The sequence below is a fragment of the Megalobrama amblycephala genome, linkage group LG22 (genome assembly GCF_018812025.1).
Source record: "Megalobrama amblycephala isolate DHTTF-2021 linkage group LG22, ASM1881202v1, whole genome shotgun sequence".
NCBI lineage: Eukaryota > Metazoa > Chordata > Actinopteri > Cypriniformes > Xenocyprididae > Megalobrama > Megalobrama amblycephala.
In genome coordinates this window covers 20,464,618-20,480,102 of record NC_063065.1, presented here as the reverse complement: position 1 = coordinate 20,480,102, position 15,485 = coordinate 20,464,618, and the positions used below count along the sequence as shown (strand labels likewise).

The window sequence follows — 15,485 nt, the reverse complement described above, 5'->3', positions numbered from 1 at the left end:
TTTGCTAATGGTATAAACTATGTAGGGAGCCCTTACTAGAACATTATGCTACTATAATATTAATGGTTAACAACTGAGCTCAATTTAGCCTAAATTCAATTGCTTTTTATTTTTAGATAAAATAATCAACACTCAAATAACAAATTGTATGTGAACATGTAAGCTGCACCTAAGGCAGTTTTTGCATTAACTTCTAAATGTTTTTACTCCAATTTGTTGTTGAAATATAATCATTTCTACACAGTGGTTTTCATTTTCATGACAGACTTATATAAACATACATTAAATAATCAAGACATCACTAAAAAGTTTAAGTAAAATATAATGAATATAAAGGCTAATACAGTGCATATATTAAGCGAAAGATTTCATTTCTCTAGCGAACTAACAAGCTGTGGACACTGAATGGCTTTTCTGAGGTAAATGCTACATGATATTGTTTACAAGCTTTCATTGATGTCTTTCCACTGTTGAAACACTGATTGAGCGATTACAAGAGATATGACCATTTCAGTAAGTTGTACTGTATCTTTCAACATACCTTCAGATGTTCTTTCATATTTATTCTGTAACTAGTATTAAAGGTGCTCTAAGTGATGTCACACGTTTTTAGGCCAAAACATTTTTTGTCACATACAGCAAACATCTCCTCACTATCCGCTAGCTGCCTGTCCCCTGAGCACACTGTAAAAAAACGCAGTCTCTGTAGTCGCCACAAGCTCCGAAAACGGCAATAAAAACAAACTGGTCCAGCCTGGACCACAAAACATAATAAACATGCTCCAGCCAACAACCGACAAGAATGATTTTAAATGCGCGTTCATGACTGTTTCAGGAAGCACGGAGGGGAGGGGGAGGAGGAGGAGGAGGAAGGGTCTAGCTAGCCTCTGTTTTGTTTGACAACACTTCGAACGTCAACAGGAAGTTACTCCACACAAGATCACTTAGAGCACCTTTAAACAGGAAGAGATGATCGTGTTCGCTCGTGCTGCTGGTTAAACTGAGGCGTCAAAATGGCATTTTCTGTTTGAATTTCGTGATTTCGTGGACAGAATTTGAAGGATGACACTTTGTTTCTTATTGAAAGTACCAAAACGCAGAACTTATTGTGATTATTGGTGGTTAGGCTACAATGCGGTACAAATACGTGTAACATTACACTGTAAAAACTGACCGTGATTTTAACAGTAAAAGACTGTAAAAATGCTGCGGTGAAAAACTGTCAACTGGTTTACAGAAAGTTTCCGTACTATATACAGTGAATAACTGTAATAGATCTAACGGTACATTTAATGTAATTTTACGGTAAAATACCGTTAAATTCACAGTTTTTGGAAGTGAAAAATAACAATTCATTGTAAAATTTACAGTGAAAAACCGTAAATTGACATTCCCACAATTCCCTGCGTGACACTTCACATTTGATATATTTTCATTGAAATAACTCTGTTTCTTCTTAGTTTTTCTCATTTTTTTCTAATCAGTTATGTACATTAGGGTTTTATGTTACATCTAATGTTGTTAAATTAATGTTTATTGCATTTTTAAAGGTGCCCTAGAATCAGAATTTGAATTTACCTCGGCATAGTTGAATAACAAGAGTTCAGTACATGGAAAAGACATACATTGAGTTTCAAACCCCATTGTTTCCTCCTTCTTATGTAAATCTCATTTGTTTAAAAGACTTCCGGAAAACACAACTGTTACCTAACAGTCGGGATCATTAATATTTATGACCCCAATATTTGCATAATGCCAGCCCATTCGACGCATTAGACAAGGAAAGGCAGTATTAACGGCTGGATCTGTGCACAGACAAGGTAAGCAAGCAAGAACAACAGCGAAAAATGGCAGATGGAGCAATAATAACTGACATGGTCCATGATATCATGATATTTTTAGTGATATTTGTAATATTTGATTCTCTTTCTAAATGTTTCATTAGCATGTTGCTAATATACTGTTAAATGTGGTTAAAGTTACCATCGTTTATTACTGTATTCACGGAGACAAGAGTCGTTGCTATTTTCATTTTTAAACACGTGCAGTCTGTATAATGCATAAACACAACTTCATTCTTTATAAATCTCTCCAACAGTGTGTATTGTTAGCTTTAGCCACAGAGCAGCCTCAAACTCACACAGAATCAAACGTAACCATCTAAATAAATATTTTACTCACATAATTCGAAGCATGCATACAGCATGCATGACGAACATCTTGTAAAGATCCATTTTAGGGTTATATTAGCTGTGTGAACTTTGTAAATGCATTGTAATATAGTCGAGAGCTCGTGTGGCAGATAGAGCGCATCTCTTAAAGGGGCCGTGCTGAAAAAATCAGTGCATAGTTAATGATGCCCCAAAATAGGCAGCTAAAAAAATTAATTAAAAAAAATCTATGGGGTATTTTGAGCTGAAACTTCACAGACACATTCAGGGGACACCTTAGACTTATATTACATCTTGTAAAAAAACAATCTAGGGCACCTTTAAAATTTCATGCATGTTACCATGATGGTGTTTAGTGTGTGTGTGAATGACACTGTGTGCACCTTCTATATATTAGTATTGTCCTTCTCAGCTTGTGGAAAAGCTGCTTGTGATGAACTTTGATTCATCATGTGACTCATCACCACTGTGTTTGGTGACTGTCAGTGTATTATAAAGGTACAAAACAAATATTAGTACTTCATTAGATTGGTAAATTAACATTATATCAGTTAATGAAATGCGTTATTTTACCGTAAATTTAACAGATTTTTTTTACGTTGCTACTGTATTTTTTACGGTAAAGTTCTGGCAACCACAGCTGCCGGTTTTTTACTGTAAATTTTACTGGGATTTTTTTTTTTACAGTGTACACCCCTAAAAAACGTGCTAAAAGTTTTCGAGAGAGTAATACTTAGCTATTTTAAATGGAAAGATGTTAGCCAATCACAGCAGTGGGCATTTACACTGAAGTCTCACGCCCCTTCAAACAGAGCATTCAATAAGATGACTAAAATCAGAGTAGGAAAAATGCCTTTTATTTCTAAACTATGACCATTTTTGATGTTAAAAAAGTGCACCCCAGGAAACATTATAAAACAATAAAACAACGCAGTTCATGACCCCTTTAAGGATTATAAATATGAAAAATAGGCAGCAAACCTAAGGCTGAAATGTTCTTTAAAACAAGTTTGAATGCAGTGGTACAGTACGTTAAGCGGTTCAAGCTGAATTAACTGTAGAAAATTCCGGGGAAGGAAACAAAATGCTTGCCGCAAGCACTATAATAAAGGTTTCCCATCAGCCAAGAGCTTTCGTCAGCATGTGTGCAAGTTCCAGGAATGCCACTACATAGTTGGGTCAAAAACACTCCAACATTAGACCACGAGTGACCTGATTTAGAGATGATTTAGAGAAGCTGTTGTTTTCATCGATTCATCCAAAACAGTTGTCAAACACTGGTTCAAATCGAGTAAGCAACAAAACTACAGGCTTAATTACACAATGCGCTCATTGCAGATTCACTGAGGGATGTTGTATACACAAAGATGTTGTTCATATCACACTGCATTACCGTTCCTGCAACCTGCATTTCTCTGAGGCCTGCTGTTAGGGCTGTTTTAGCATTTAACAATGATTTTCACTTAAGAAAATTGTTTGTTATCATGCAATTTCATATAATTTTCAACTCAAGTGTCATCTAGTGCCAGGCCCACACATTTTCACAGTAGAAAGAGACAGTTCTGGCCAGGAAAAATTTAACCAGGAACCAATAACACCAGAGGCCTGGGGTGCAATAATGTCTGCAAGTTCAAAACAACAAAACAAAACTAGATCACTGCCATTATAATCATGAAACTGTTTACAGAGATGTTCAATTGACAGACACTCTGTGTATGTCCTAATTCTGTTTGTTTCTCCATCTGTCTAAAATGATTTTATTTACAAATATCATACGTGTGAAATGACTGCTATGATTTTAACTCATTACAATCCTAACCGCATCAAAAGCAGCTTGTGATTACATAAGACAGTGATTCGAATTAAAATATATTCACAATGCTCATAAACAAAGACGGTGATGTGCTATGTTTGTTTGTAGGCAGGTTATAGTAACATAGTTACGTCATTACTCGTCTCTCAAAGTCAGTGGAAACGTGGGCTCCCAGCCGAGCACAGCTCAAAAACCAGCACTATTTTGGTGGAAAACGGATGTGTGTGTGCGCGTGTGTGTGTGTGTGTGTGTGTGTAAACCCATCTGGAAGACCACGGTTGTACCCTGGAAAACTGTTTGGGTGGTTAATGTGTGTGTGAGCGTTTAATACAGTGGTCTCACAGACCCCCTGGGAAAGCACATAAGTCTACGTGAATAGGAAGAATTCACAGGCTCTCCATAGAAGCGAGTTTGTGATTGAGCCGACTGGGTTCCTTATTAATCAGTCAGATAGATTAAACGGCCTGGCATCACCTACACTGAGGAACACAGACGGAGAGAAAAACACTTACTGTTGGTTGTTGTTTCAGGAAAAGCAGCCCTTTGTCCATTCCAGCCTTTGTTGTCCATCTGTAGCCAATGTTAAGATAATAGAGGAGCGGGAAGAAATGGAAAGAGAGAGAGAGAGGGCCGGTTTAGCAAACCCTTTTTCATGCATGTCAGACAAGTCGCTTTCCCTTGTTTCCATTAGAAAGGAAGAATCCCTACCAAATTGAGACATCACAGCATAAGTGTCACTAACTTGCAAAGACTAAGTAGATGGGAGATTTAAAGATTAAGGTTGTGTGCACTGAAAGAAGCAGCAACGTGATGATACAAACGTATACATCCTTTTTCACTGGTACCTCCGCCATGCTGTTCATTATGAATGTGGCAACGAACGGGATAATTGACTAAATGAGAGAGACTTTGAATTGTTACCTAAATGTAAAAACATTTCATTAAAAGTTGATGTGCTACAAAAGTCCTCATATTTTTTTTTTTTTTTTTTTTTTTACTGACACAGATAAAGGGTTAGTTCAACCAAAAATGAAAATTCTGTCATTAATTACTCACCCTCATGTCGTTCCACACCCGTAAGTAAGACCTTCGGAACACAAATTAAGATATTTTTGATAAAATCCAATGGCTCAGTGAGGCCTCCATTGACAGCAAGATAAATAACATTTTCAAATGCCCAGAAAGCTACTAAAGATATATTTAAAACAGTTCATGTGACTACAGTGGTTCAACCTTAATGTTATGAAGCGACGAGAATACTTTGTGCGCTAAAAAAAACTAAATAACGGCTTTTTTCAACAATATCTGATTTCAAAACACTGCTTTATGAAGCTTTGCGAATCTTTTGTTTCGAATCAGTGGTTCGGAGCGTGCATCAAACTGCCAAAGTCATGTGATTTCAGTAAACGATACATGCTCCGAACCACTGATTCGAAACACAATATTTGCAAAGCTTCAAAGCTTTTGAAATTGCCCATCACTAGATATTGTTGAATAAAGTCGTTATTTAGTTTGGTTATTTAGTTTGGTTGAACCACTGTAGTCACATGAACTGTTTTAAATGTCTTTAATACCTTTATGGGCATTTGAAAGTGTTAATTATCTTGCTGGCAATGCAGGCCTCACAGAGCCATCGGATTGTATGTGTTTCTGAGGATGAACGAAGGTCTTACAGGTTTGGAACGACATGAGGGTAAGTAATTAATGACTAAATTTTCATTTTTGGGTGAACTAACCCTTAAAAAAAAAAAGAAAAAAAAAAAGGAAGTCTGAAACAATTTAGCAAAAAGTTTATTTTTTCCCCCAGGTGGTTTTTCTCCAACAGCCAGCTCAAAAATGACTAATTAATTTCTATCATCATCATCATTGTCATCCCAAGAAGGTAAAATTAATAATTAAATAAATATTTAATTTAATTGATTTTATTTATTTTATTATATATTTATTAACTACTTTATTGGGAAAATTAGCTTGCTAAATGAGAGACATCTAACAGAAATGTTACTAAAATGTAAAAAAAAAAAAAAAAACCCTGAATAAATGTGCAACAAAATTACCTCATATAATTATTAATGACACAGTAAAAACGGGAAAGTCTGAAACATTTTTGGATGGTTCATTTCAAATATTCAGTTCAAAAACAACATTAATTGTTGCCATTACCGTCATCACAATAAAATTTACTTTTTAAGTAATGAAATAATTACATATAAATATTTAATTAAATTATTAATTTTATTATATATTATATAATTTATTGACATATAATTATATTCTACATTTTAAAAGTATTTTTTGTTTTATTATTTGAATTTAGTGTAAAATGTGTTCCCAATTTATGAACACTAATTGAGATACTTAATTAGTAAAATGTTTTTTTTTTGCAATAAATATTGCATTGATTTGAAAGTATGTGAAACGCAACCCAATAGTAGTATGATTTAAAATAAATTATTCTTTTAAAATAGCTTTTATGGCATTAGCTTTAATGGCTTAGCAGCTTGTAGTGTAGCCAACTACTTTGACTCATTTAAATTAAAAGTAAGTTGTAACTTAATAGTTGCTAATTGTTGTAGCTTAAAAGTTTCAAAGTAGCTTCACCAGTACTGACCTTTTCTGGAGTATTCTGTAATGGTGTAGAAGCCTTGTAGCCCAGTTGAAGAAGCATGGCCTCAGCTGCATTACGCTTGGCCACTTTCTTATTGGGTCCAGTTCCTGTGGTCACCTCAGTACCTACTTTCACCTGCCAACAAACCAACAGTGGTAGATGTTTAGTGCTGTCTGTCACTACTATAAAATTGTAACTAACTCAACATTTAGTAGCACTGATGACTAAATGGCAGCTGGATTACATTAAACTGAATGTTTTTGCCCACCCTACAGATACTAAGGTCAGGATTCATTAATTTAAAAAGCAACAATACATCAAATGTGGCTTGTTTAAAAAAAAAAAGTTTAAAAAATGTCTTATACTGCTTATAATAATAATGAAAAAAATAGACAAGCAAACTATAAGCAGATCAGAATCTGTCAGAAAACACAACCAATAACCAATCGGTATAGTACTATATTCTCTACAAAAAAAAAAAAAAAAAATTGTTGTCATTCTGTCTCTAAACCCAGACAACCATCTTTTCATATTTATAAGGAGCAAAGCAGGAGGTGGGAAGAGATGGTGTGGGCCTGAAAACCTGAAAACAGACACGTATTGATGCCCACAGACCAGAGAGGGAACAATGTGGAAATTTTAGAAGCGACTGGGAAACACAAAAGAAACACACACAAGCAGAGTCTAATGCGACAGTGAAAGGAGCATGGAGAATCAGTTAGAGGCTGCGTTACCGCACGCTCAGAGATGCACGGAGTGCTTTAAAGCGAGGGATTATAGGACGGGAGACAGGGAAGAGAAACTTCTCCAACTTGGATGCTCCTTGGTACTTGTTTACGTGTGTGGTAGTGCTGGATGAGCATCTGACAGATCATTCAGAATGGTACTCAACATGATTTTGCTTCATTAGCTATAGTGTTCATTACACCATTTCTGCTTCTGAAATACTGCAGCTTCCCTCCCTGCGGGAAAGTAAGTTTTTTCTGTACTCAACTTTACTTCACTCTATTCCACTCCACTCTGATCTATTTAATTTATTCTGTACTACTTTAATCCACTATATGTTAATTTACTCAGTTCTACAATATCCTTTCTGCTCTACTTCAATCCATCCTATCTAGTCTAGTACAGAGTTGTGTACTCTATCCCATAGTATTCTATTTAACTCTACCCCACCCTAACTATTACAACCTTCAACTCTACACTATTCTTGCGGGTTCGATTCTCAATGTAGTTGGGAGAGTGAATGAACTGCGCTCTCTTCCACTCTTAATATCCACGACTGAGGTGCCCTTCAGCAAGGCACCTAATGCCCAAATGGCTGCCCACTGCTCCGGTGTATGTGACCACGGTGTGTGTTCATTACTCACTGCTCCTAATGTGTGCGTTAATTTGGATGATTAAATGCAAAGGCCAAATACCAAGTATGGGTTACCATACTTGGCCTTCACATCATGTCACTTTCACTTTCGTCACTTCATATTACCTACTCTACTCCAATCCATCCTATCCTACCTAGTCAATATTTCCATTCAACCATGTACAAATTTACACCATACAGTTCTATTTAACTCTGATCTGCTCCCATCTACCCTATCTACTCTATCCCATCTACCCCATTCTGTAAAACTCTACCCAACTTTATACAACTCTACTCTATACAACTTTAAAATACTTTATACAAATATACTCTATCCTATCTATTCTAATCCAATCCATCCTATCTAGTCTACACAACTCCATTTAACAACTCTACCCCACTCTATACACCTTTACAATACTCTATTCAAATCTACTCTATCCTATCTACCCATATGCAATCCATCCTATCTAGTCTACACAACTCCATTTAACAACTCTACCCCACTCTATACACCTTTACAATACTCTATTCAAATCTACTCACCTATTACCCATATGCAATCCATCCTATCTAGTCTACACAACTCCATTTAACAACTCTACCCTACTCTATACAACTCTACTCCATACACCTTTACAATACTCTATTCAAATCTACTCTATCCTATTACCTAAATGCAATCCATCTACTAGTCTATACAATCATTTATCAACTCCAACCTTCTCTACCCATACAACTTTGCAATACTATTTACAAATCTACCTATCCTATCTACTCAATCAAACCCATCCTATCTAGTCTACACAACTCCATTTAACAACTCTACCCCACTCTATACACCTTTACAATACTCTATTCAAATCTACTCTATCCTATCTACCCATATGCAATCCATCCTATCTAGTCTACACAACTCCATTTAACAACTCTACCCTACTCTATACAACTCTACTCCATACACCTTTACAATACTCTATTCAAATCTACTCTATCCTATCTACCTAAATGCAATCCATCCTATCTAGTCTATACAACTCCATTTATCAACTCCAACCTTCTCTACTCCATACAACTTTGCAATACTATTTACAAATCTACCTATCCTATCTACTCTAATCAAACCCATCCTATCTAGTCTACACAACTCCATTTAACAACTCTACTCCTACTCTATACAACTCTACACTATTTTATTCAAATCTACTCTATCCTATCTACCCAAATGCAATCCATCCTATCTAGTCTACACAACTCCATTTAACAACTCTACCCCACTATATACACCTTTACAATACTCTATTCAAATCTACTCTATCCTATCTACCCAAATGCAATCCATCCTATCTAGTCTACACAACTCCATTTATCAACTTTAACCTACTCTACTCCATACAACTTTGCAATACTATTTACAAATCTACCTATCCTATCTACTCTAATCAAACCCATCCTATCTAGTCTACACAACTCCATTTAACAACTCTACTCCTACTCTATACAACTCTACACTACTCTAAACAAATCTACTCTATCCTATCTACCCAAATGCAATCCATCCTATCTAGTCTACACAACTCCATTTAACAACTCTACCCTACTCTATACAACTCTACTCCATACACCTTTACAATACTCTATACAAATGTACTCTATCCTATCTACCCAAATGCAACCCATCCTATCTAGTCTACACAACTCAATTTAACAACTCTACCCCACTCTATATACCTTTACAATACTCTATTCAAATCTACTCTATCCTATCTACTAGAGGTGTGACGAGACAGGTATCTCACGAGACGAGACGAGACTCGAGATTGAGTTCACGAGACGAGACGAGACAAGATTTTTACACACTATTTTTAAGAAATCCTCAATGGCGAAATACATGACTAGAAAAAATATTCTGCAGGTGTCTTTAAAATGTTTTAACTAATCATCTTGTAATGAATGTAATTTCAGTTCTACTGAGTATAAATTATCATATGCAGTAAAAGACAACAACACTCAAGTACTGTAAAAGGTTTTGCCACTAACTCAACTGACTGGCTTCTCTTCTGTATGATTTCAGTCTCTTCAGACCTTACTGTACATGATTTATGAGCTTCTACAACTTTTGACCTCCTAACTGAAGTCCTTTCCTCAAACTGATCATAAAAACAGTATAAATAAAAATGGTAACACTTTACAATAAGGTCTCATTTATTAACATTAATTAACCAACATCAACTAACAATGAGCAATATATTTGCTACAGTATTTATTAATCTTTGTTTATGTTAGTTAATAGTCATTCATTGTTAGTTCATGATAGTTCACAGTGCATTAACTAATGTTAACAAATGAAACCTTATTGTTTGTGCTTAATAAGATTAAGAGAAAACTGTTATTCATTTTTTATGGTAATTACTTTACAATAAGTGCAACCAAAGTACAAATAAGACAATTTTTTTCTTTGATACAGAGCTCAGAGGTTACAACTACGCTGCCCAGCCTAAGATAGCTTTCATATTGAGAGATATTTGCATTCATCAGGGAGCCGCTTTCAAAATGCGGGGTATTGAAATCGCGTTTGAATGCGCGCGCGCGTTTACTTTCACTTTTAGCGATCGCGCGTAACTCTGTAAATATGGAGCGGTGGCAACCGTTATCCAACTGAATTAAATGGTTTTTATTTAAATACAAAGCAAAATGACAGTGGAGGCGTAATGTAAACGAAGCGTGGCATATTCTTTCCTAATCATCCTAACACTCTGTCATGGCAACAACATCACGAGACTACTTTTCGCCTCGACGAGAAGTCTCGTCACATATTAGTCTCGCGAGATCTCGTGCCACGAGATCTCGTCACACCCCTACTATCTACCCAAATGCAATCCATCCTATCTAGTCTACACAACTCCATTTAACAGCTCTACCCTACTCTATACAACTCTACACTACTCTAAACAAATCTGATCTATCCTATCTACCCAAATGCAATCCATCCTATCTAGTCTACACAACTCCATTTAACAACTCTACCCTACTCTATACAACTCTACTCCATACACCTTTACAATACTCTATTCAAATCTACTCTATCCTATCTACCCAAATGCAATCCATCCTATCTAGTCTACACAACTCCATTTAACAACTCTACCCTACTCTACACTACTCTAAACAAATCTGCTCTATCCTATCTACCCAAATGCAATCCATCCTATCTAGTCTACACAACTCCATTTAACAACTCTACCCTACTCTATACAACTCTACTCCATACACCTTTACAATACTCTATTCAAATCTACTCTATCCTATCTACCCAAATGCAATCCATCCTATCTAGTCTACACAACTCCATTTATCAACTCTAACCTACTCTACTCCATACAACTTTGCAATACTATTTACAAATCTACCTATCCTATCTACTCTAATCCAACCCATCCTATCTAGTCTACATAACCTAATTTAACAACTCTACTCCTACTCTATACAACTCTACACTACTCTAAACAAATCTACTCTATCCTCTCTACCCAAATGCAATCCATCCTATCTAGTCTACACAACTCCATTTAACAACTCTACCCTACTCTATACAACTCTACTCCATACACCTTTTACAATACTCTATACAAATGTACTCTATCCTATCTACCCAAATGCAATCATCCTATCTAGTCTACACAACTCCATTTAACAACTCTACCCCACTCTATACACCTTTACAATACTCTATTCAAATATACTCTATCCTATCTACCCAAATGCAATCCATCCTATCTAGTCTACACAACTCCATTTAACAACTCTACCCCACTCTATACACCTTTACAATACTCTATTCAAATCTACTCTATCCTATCTACCCAAATGCAATCTAACCTATCTAGTCTACACAACTCCATTTAACAACTCTACCCTACTCTTTACAACTCTACTCCATACACCTTTACAATACTCTATACAAATGTTCTCCATCCAATATACTCTACTCCAATCCATCCTATCTACATAACCTAAACAACTCCATTCAACAACTCTACCCTACTCCATACAGCCGTTTTTGAATGTAATCTAATGGCTTCGGAAGACTTGGAATATAGTGCACGAAAACTTTTATGGTGCTTTATAATGTGTTTTTTGCCTTTTGTGGAGCACAGTTTCAGATTTTAATCTGTCCTATCTGACAAATACCCAATCCGGCAAATGTCACAGTATCGATGCCGATACTGAATATCGGATCGGTGCATCCATCTTCACACAAATCTACTCTATCCTACCTACTCTACAGTTTCAGCTCCACACTACTATATACTATTCTGTCCTATCTACTCACTAGTCAATCCTAAGTATACTTTTTTAACTCTATAATACTATATTACCCTATCTTATCTATTATACTCCATACAACTGTATACAAATCTACCTTTTTACACTAATCTATATTACTCTACTCAACTCCAATGTATACTGTTAATTTAACTCCAATCTACTGCACTTTATCCTATACTTCTCTTCCACTCCACTCTATACTCTATTCTGCTCTAATCTACTGCACTCCATATACTACACTACAAAATGCTCAAAGAACAAGTGCAGATATCTCGGTTCAAAAAAAAGCCGTACAAGTTTTGACTGGTCATCTTAAGCCCAGGGTTAAGATTCTTTCATGATTTAAGATCCAAAACGAGAGTCCAAAAGCAAATCCAAGTTGGAGCCATTTCAAAAAAATATGTGGAAATCTGAGGCGATTTTGAGCCAATTCTGCTAGTATTTGTGCGGCTTTTTTCACAGGGACTAGGCACTGCCGTTATGACTACAGGGGGCTTCATTTTTACTGTATGAGGTAAAGTCAATTTTTTTCACTGGGCAACGAGCAATACAGTTATTGTTGTTTTAATGACCTGTAATAAACCAGCGGACATCAGCCGGTGATGTGATGTGGGCTAAGTGCATATGTGTGATGCAGTGAACAATCAGGAAAAGAAATCAAGCCAACAGTCAATATTCATCCATGCCTGGGATTTGCATATACCTTCATGCAAGAGGTCAAGGGCATAAATACACATATTTGTTGAGCTGGGCAGAAGCTTTTGCACAAAGTTGTGTGTTTAAGCTTTGAAATGTGCTTGGACCCAAAGTCCACGGGCAAGTTATTGTCATCACGTAAATGACCTAAATTAAGACTAATTATCCATTAACAACTGCAATGAGTTGACATTTCCAAGAGTGAATAAGCAACTGTGTGTGTAAAAAGAGTCTCTGCCTGACTTTGACAGAGCTGAAGGTCAGTGGTAATCAGAGCCAGAGGAGGTGACAGTCTTTCTGATTAAGACAGATTGCACAGTGGGAGGTTATCAGTGTTTGTGCAGGACTCATCTGTCCTTCACTCCCACCCCCCCTCTGCCTCATAGATTTTCTTTTACTTTATACCTCCTGATTCCCTCTCTTATTAAATTTACCTGCATGATGAATTCTCTACGGCGGGGCATTCCTCTCTCTGAAAGCAGCATATATTCAGGCTCTTTCTCCTTTTTGGCCTGTTGAATCTGAGCCAATCTGCTAATAGGGTTCATGCCCTGTCCGTATTCTGGTCCTGTCTGAGAGAGAAATTGAGAACAAAAAAGAAAATGAGAATGAGGATGAGAGACACAGATAAAGCAGCAGAGGGACAGATGGACGGCTGGTTAATGTTCACGTCAGTAACCCTGTCAGGAGAATGACAAAAGAGTGAATGAGTGTGTGTGAATGAGTTACTGACTGAGTGAGTGAGTGAATGAGTGAGGCCATAAACATCTGTATGATATAAAAGTCTTTCTATCATTTTAAAAGAGAACAGCCTGAATTAATTAAAAGAATAGATCACACAAAATGAGATCCCTCATGTTGTTCCTGGTTTTCTGTGCAACAAAAAAGTGAATTTCTGATCAACTTGCATTTCCATTAAATATAAATAAATTTGGATTAGGGCTGTCAAACTCTGAAATGACAAAGATTTTCAATGAATATGACATTTATTTCAATCTGTTTGTCACAAAAAGCTATTGTATGGCTTCAGAAGATTTGTATTGATGTATTGTCATGTGGACCACTTTTATGATATTTTGGTAGCACTTTATTTTACAGTCCTGTTCCACATGTACATACAATGTACTTATTATAGCAATTACAATAACTGGGTTATAATTACTAACCCTGAACCTATCCCTAAACCCAACCTTAACCCATTTAGCTACCTTATATTACCGGTACTTTCTTGGGTAAGTACACTGTAAGTACACGTACTGTAAAAAAAAAGTGTAACCGACATTTTTTTATGATTCTTTTTGAGTTGACAGACTCAATGCTCAATCATTTTCATTATATGGAAAAGAGCAACTATTGTTTATCGTTTTTGATTAAACTATTCTTCATGCGGCCCGTCACGAATATAAACGTGGCCCGCAATATGCCGACCACAATTAAAAAAAAAAAATTATAGCTTTACAATTTATTTTTGTTTTTAAATTTAAATTAAAGTGAATTAAACAAATATAAATGAGCTATAATGCTTTATTTGTCATAAAATCATTTTGGTGAGCATTTATTATTTTCAGACATCAGACCTATAGGCATGTACTGACGCAATCACTCAGTTAACGAACACAAGCGGGCGCTTGGCAGAATTCCAACAGTAGCCGTTATTTTTGTAAATTTAGGGATCAAAATTTGTTATTAGAGGAGAAAAACGAAATGAGGAACATACAATGAAGGAACACATGTAAACACAAAGAATCGTAGCATCAGCAGCAAAGGTAAGAAGAATGGAAGAATCAGTTTGCTGTTAATGAGCGAGATGAGCAGTACTAACTTGACGTGCAAAACCTACAATTTCTAAAGACTGAACTGTTAATTAGATGTGTTTATTTGATGTAGGCCTACTTGTATTTTAAATCCATAAAAATAACCGCATCAGCGCACCCGCGGCTGGAATGAGCCCAACTCTGCGCGCACTCGCGGATCCGATGCTGCGCGAGGGATTGGAACGTGACAGAATGCTTGATATCGTCAGAGATTGTAATTACAATGAGCTCAGTGTTGTTTGTAAAAAGAGCTGAGTAACATTTGCTTATTAAGACGTGTGATTGTTTGGTGACTATTGCGATGCTGTTGAAGAGAGCCATACAGTCATACAGAATTAAATAGCAACTTAAAGTGATTGTATAGTTTGTGTGTTCATTGAGCATTACTATCTGATTATTATTGTAAAGCTAATGTCATAAAGTTAGTTTTTATTTGTTATTTATTGTGTGCAACATCTAGGTATAATAATAGTATTGCACATTGCCCAATTTCTATATCCTAAATATTATTCATGTAATTCATTTTTCCAGGAGCTCATTGCTTCTACCTTCAGTTAAACTGCTAACAGTGATTGTAAATTAATTGCCTAAATTATTACATTATTTGCTAACTGCATTCTTTAAATTGTGATGTTGACATGCATTCTCTGTAAAGCTGCTTTGAAATGATATGTATTGTGAAAAGCGCTATACA

The 15,485-nt window shown here is 36.0% G+C and overlaps 1 protein-coding gene across 2 annotated transcripts in view; it reads right to left on the bottom strand.

The window, feature by feature from the left end:
- The window catches only part of stau2 (staufen double-stranded RNA binding protein 2), a 181,068-nt gene that overhangs the window by 91,784 nt on the left and 73,799 nt on the right, over positions 1-15,485 (bottom strand). For both annotated transcript variants that reach the window (XM_048175528.1, XM_048175529.1), the window contains exons 9-11: positions 13,412-13,549; positions 6,596-6,727; positions 4,497-4,554 (exon numbers count right to left, since the gene is read on the bottom strand). In XM_048175528.1, the coding sequence (XP_048031485.1) occupies positions 4,497-4,554; positions 6,596-6,727; positions 13,412-13,549 (328 nt within the window). The remainder of the gene's footprint in view (positions 1-4,496; positions 4,555-6,595; positions 6,728-13,411; positions 13,550-15,485) is intronic.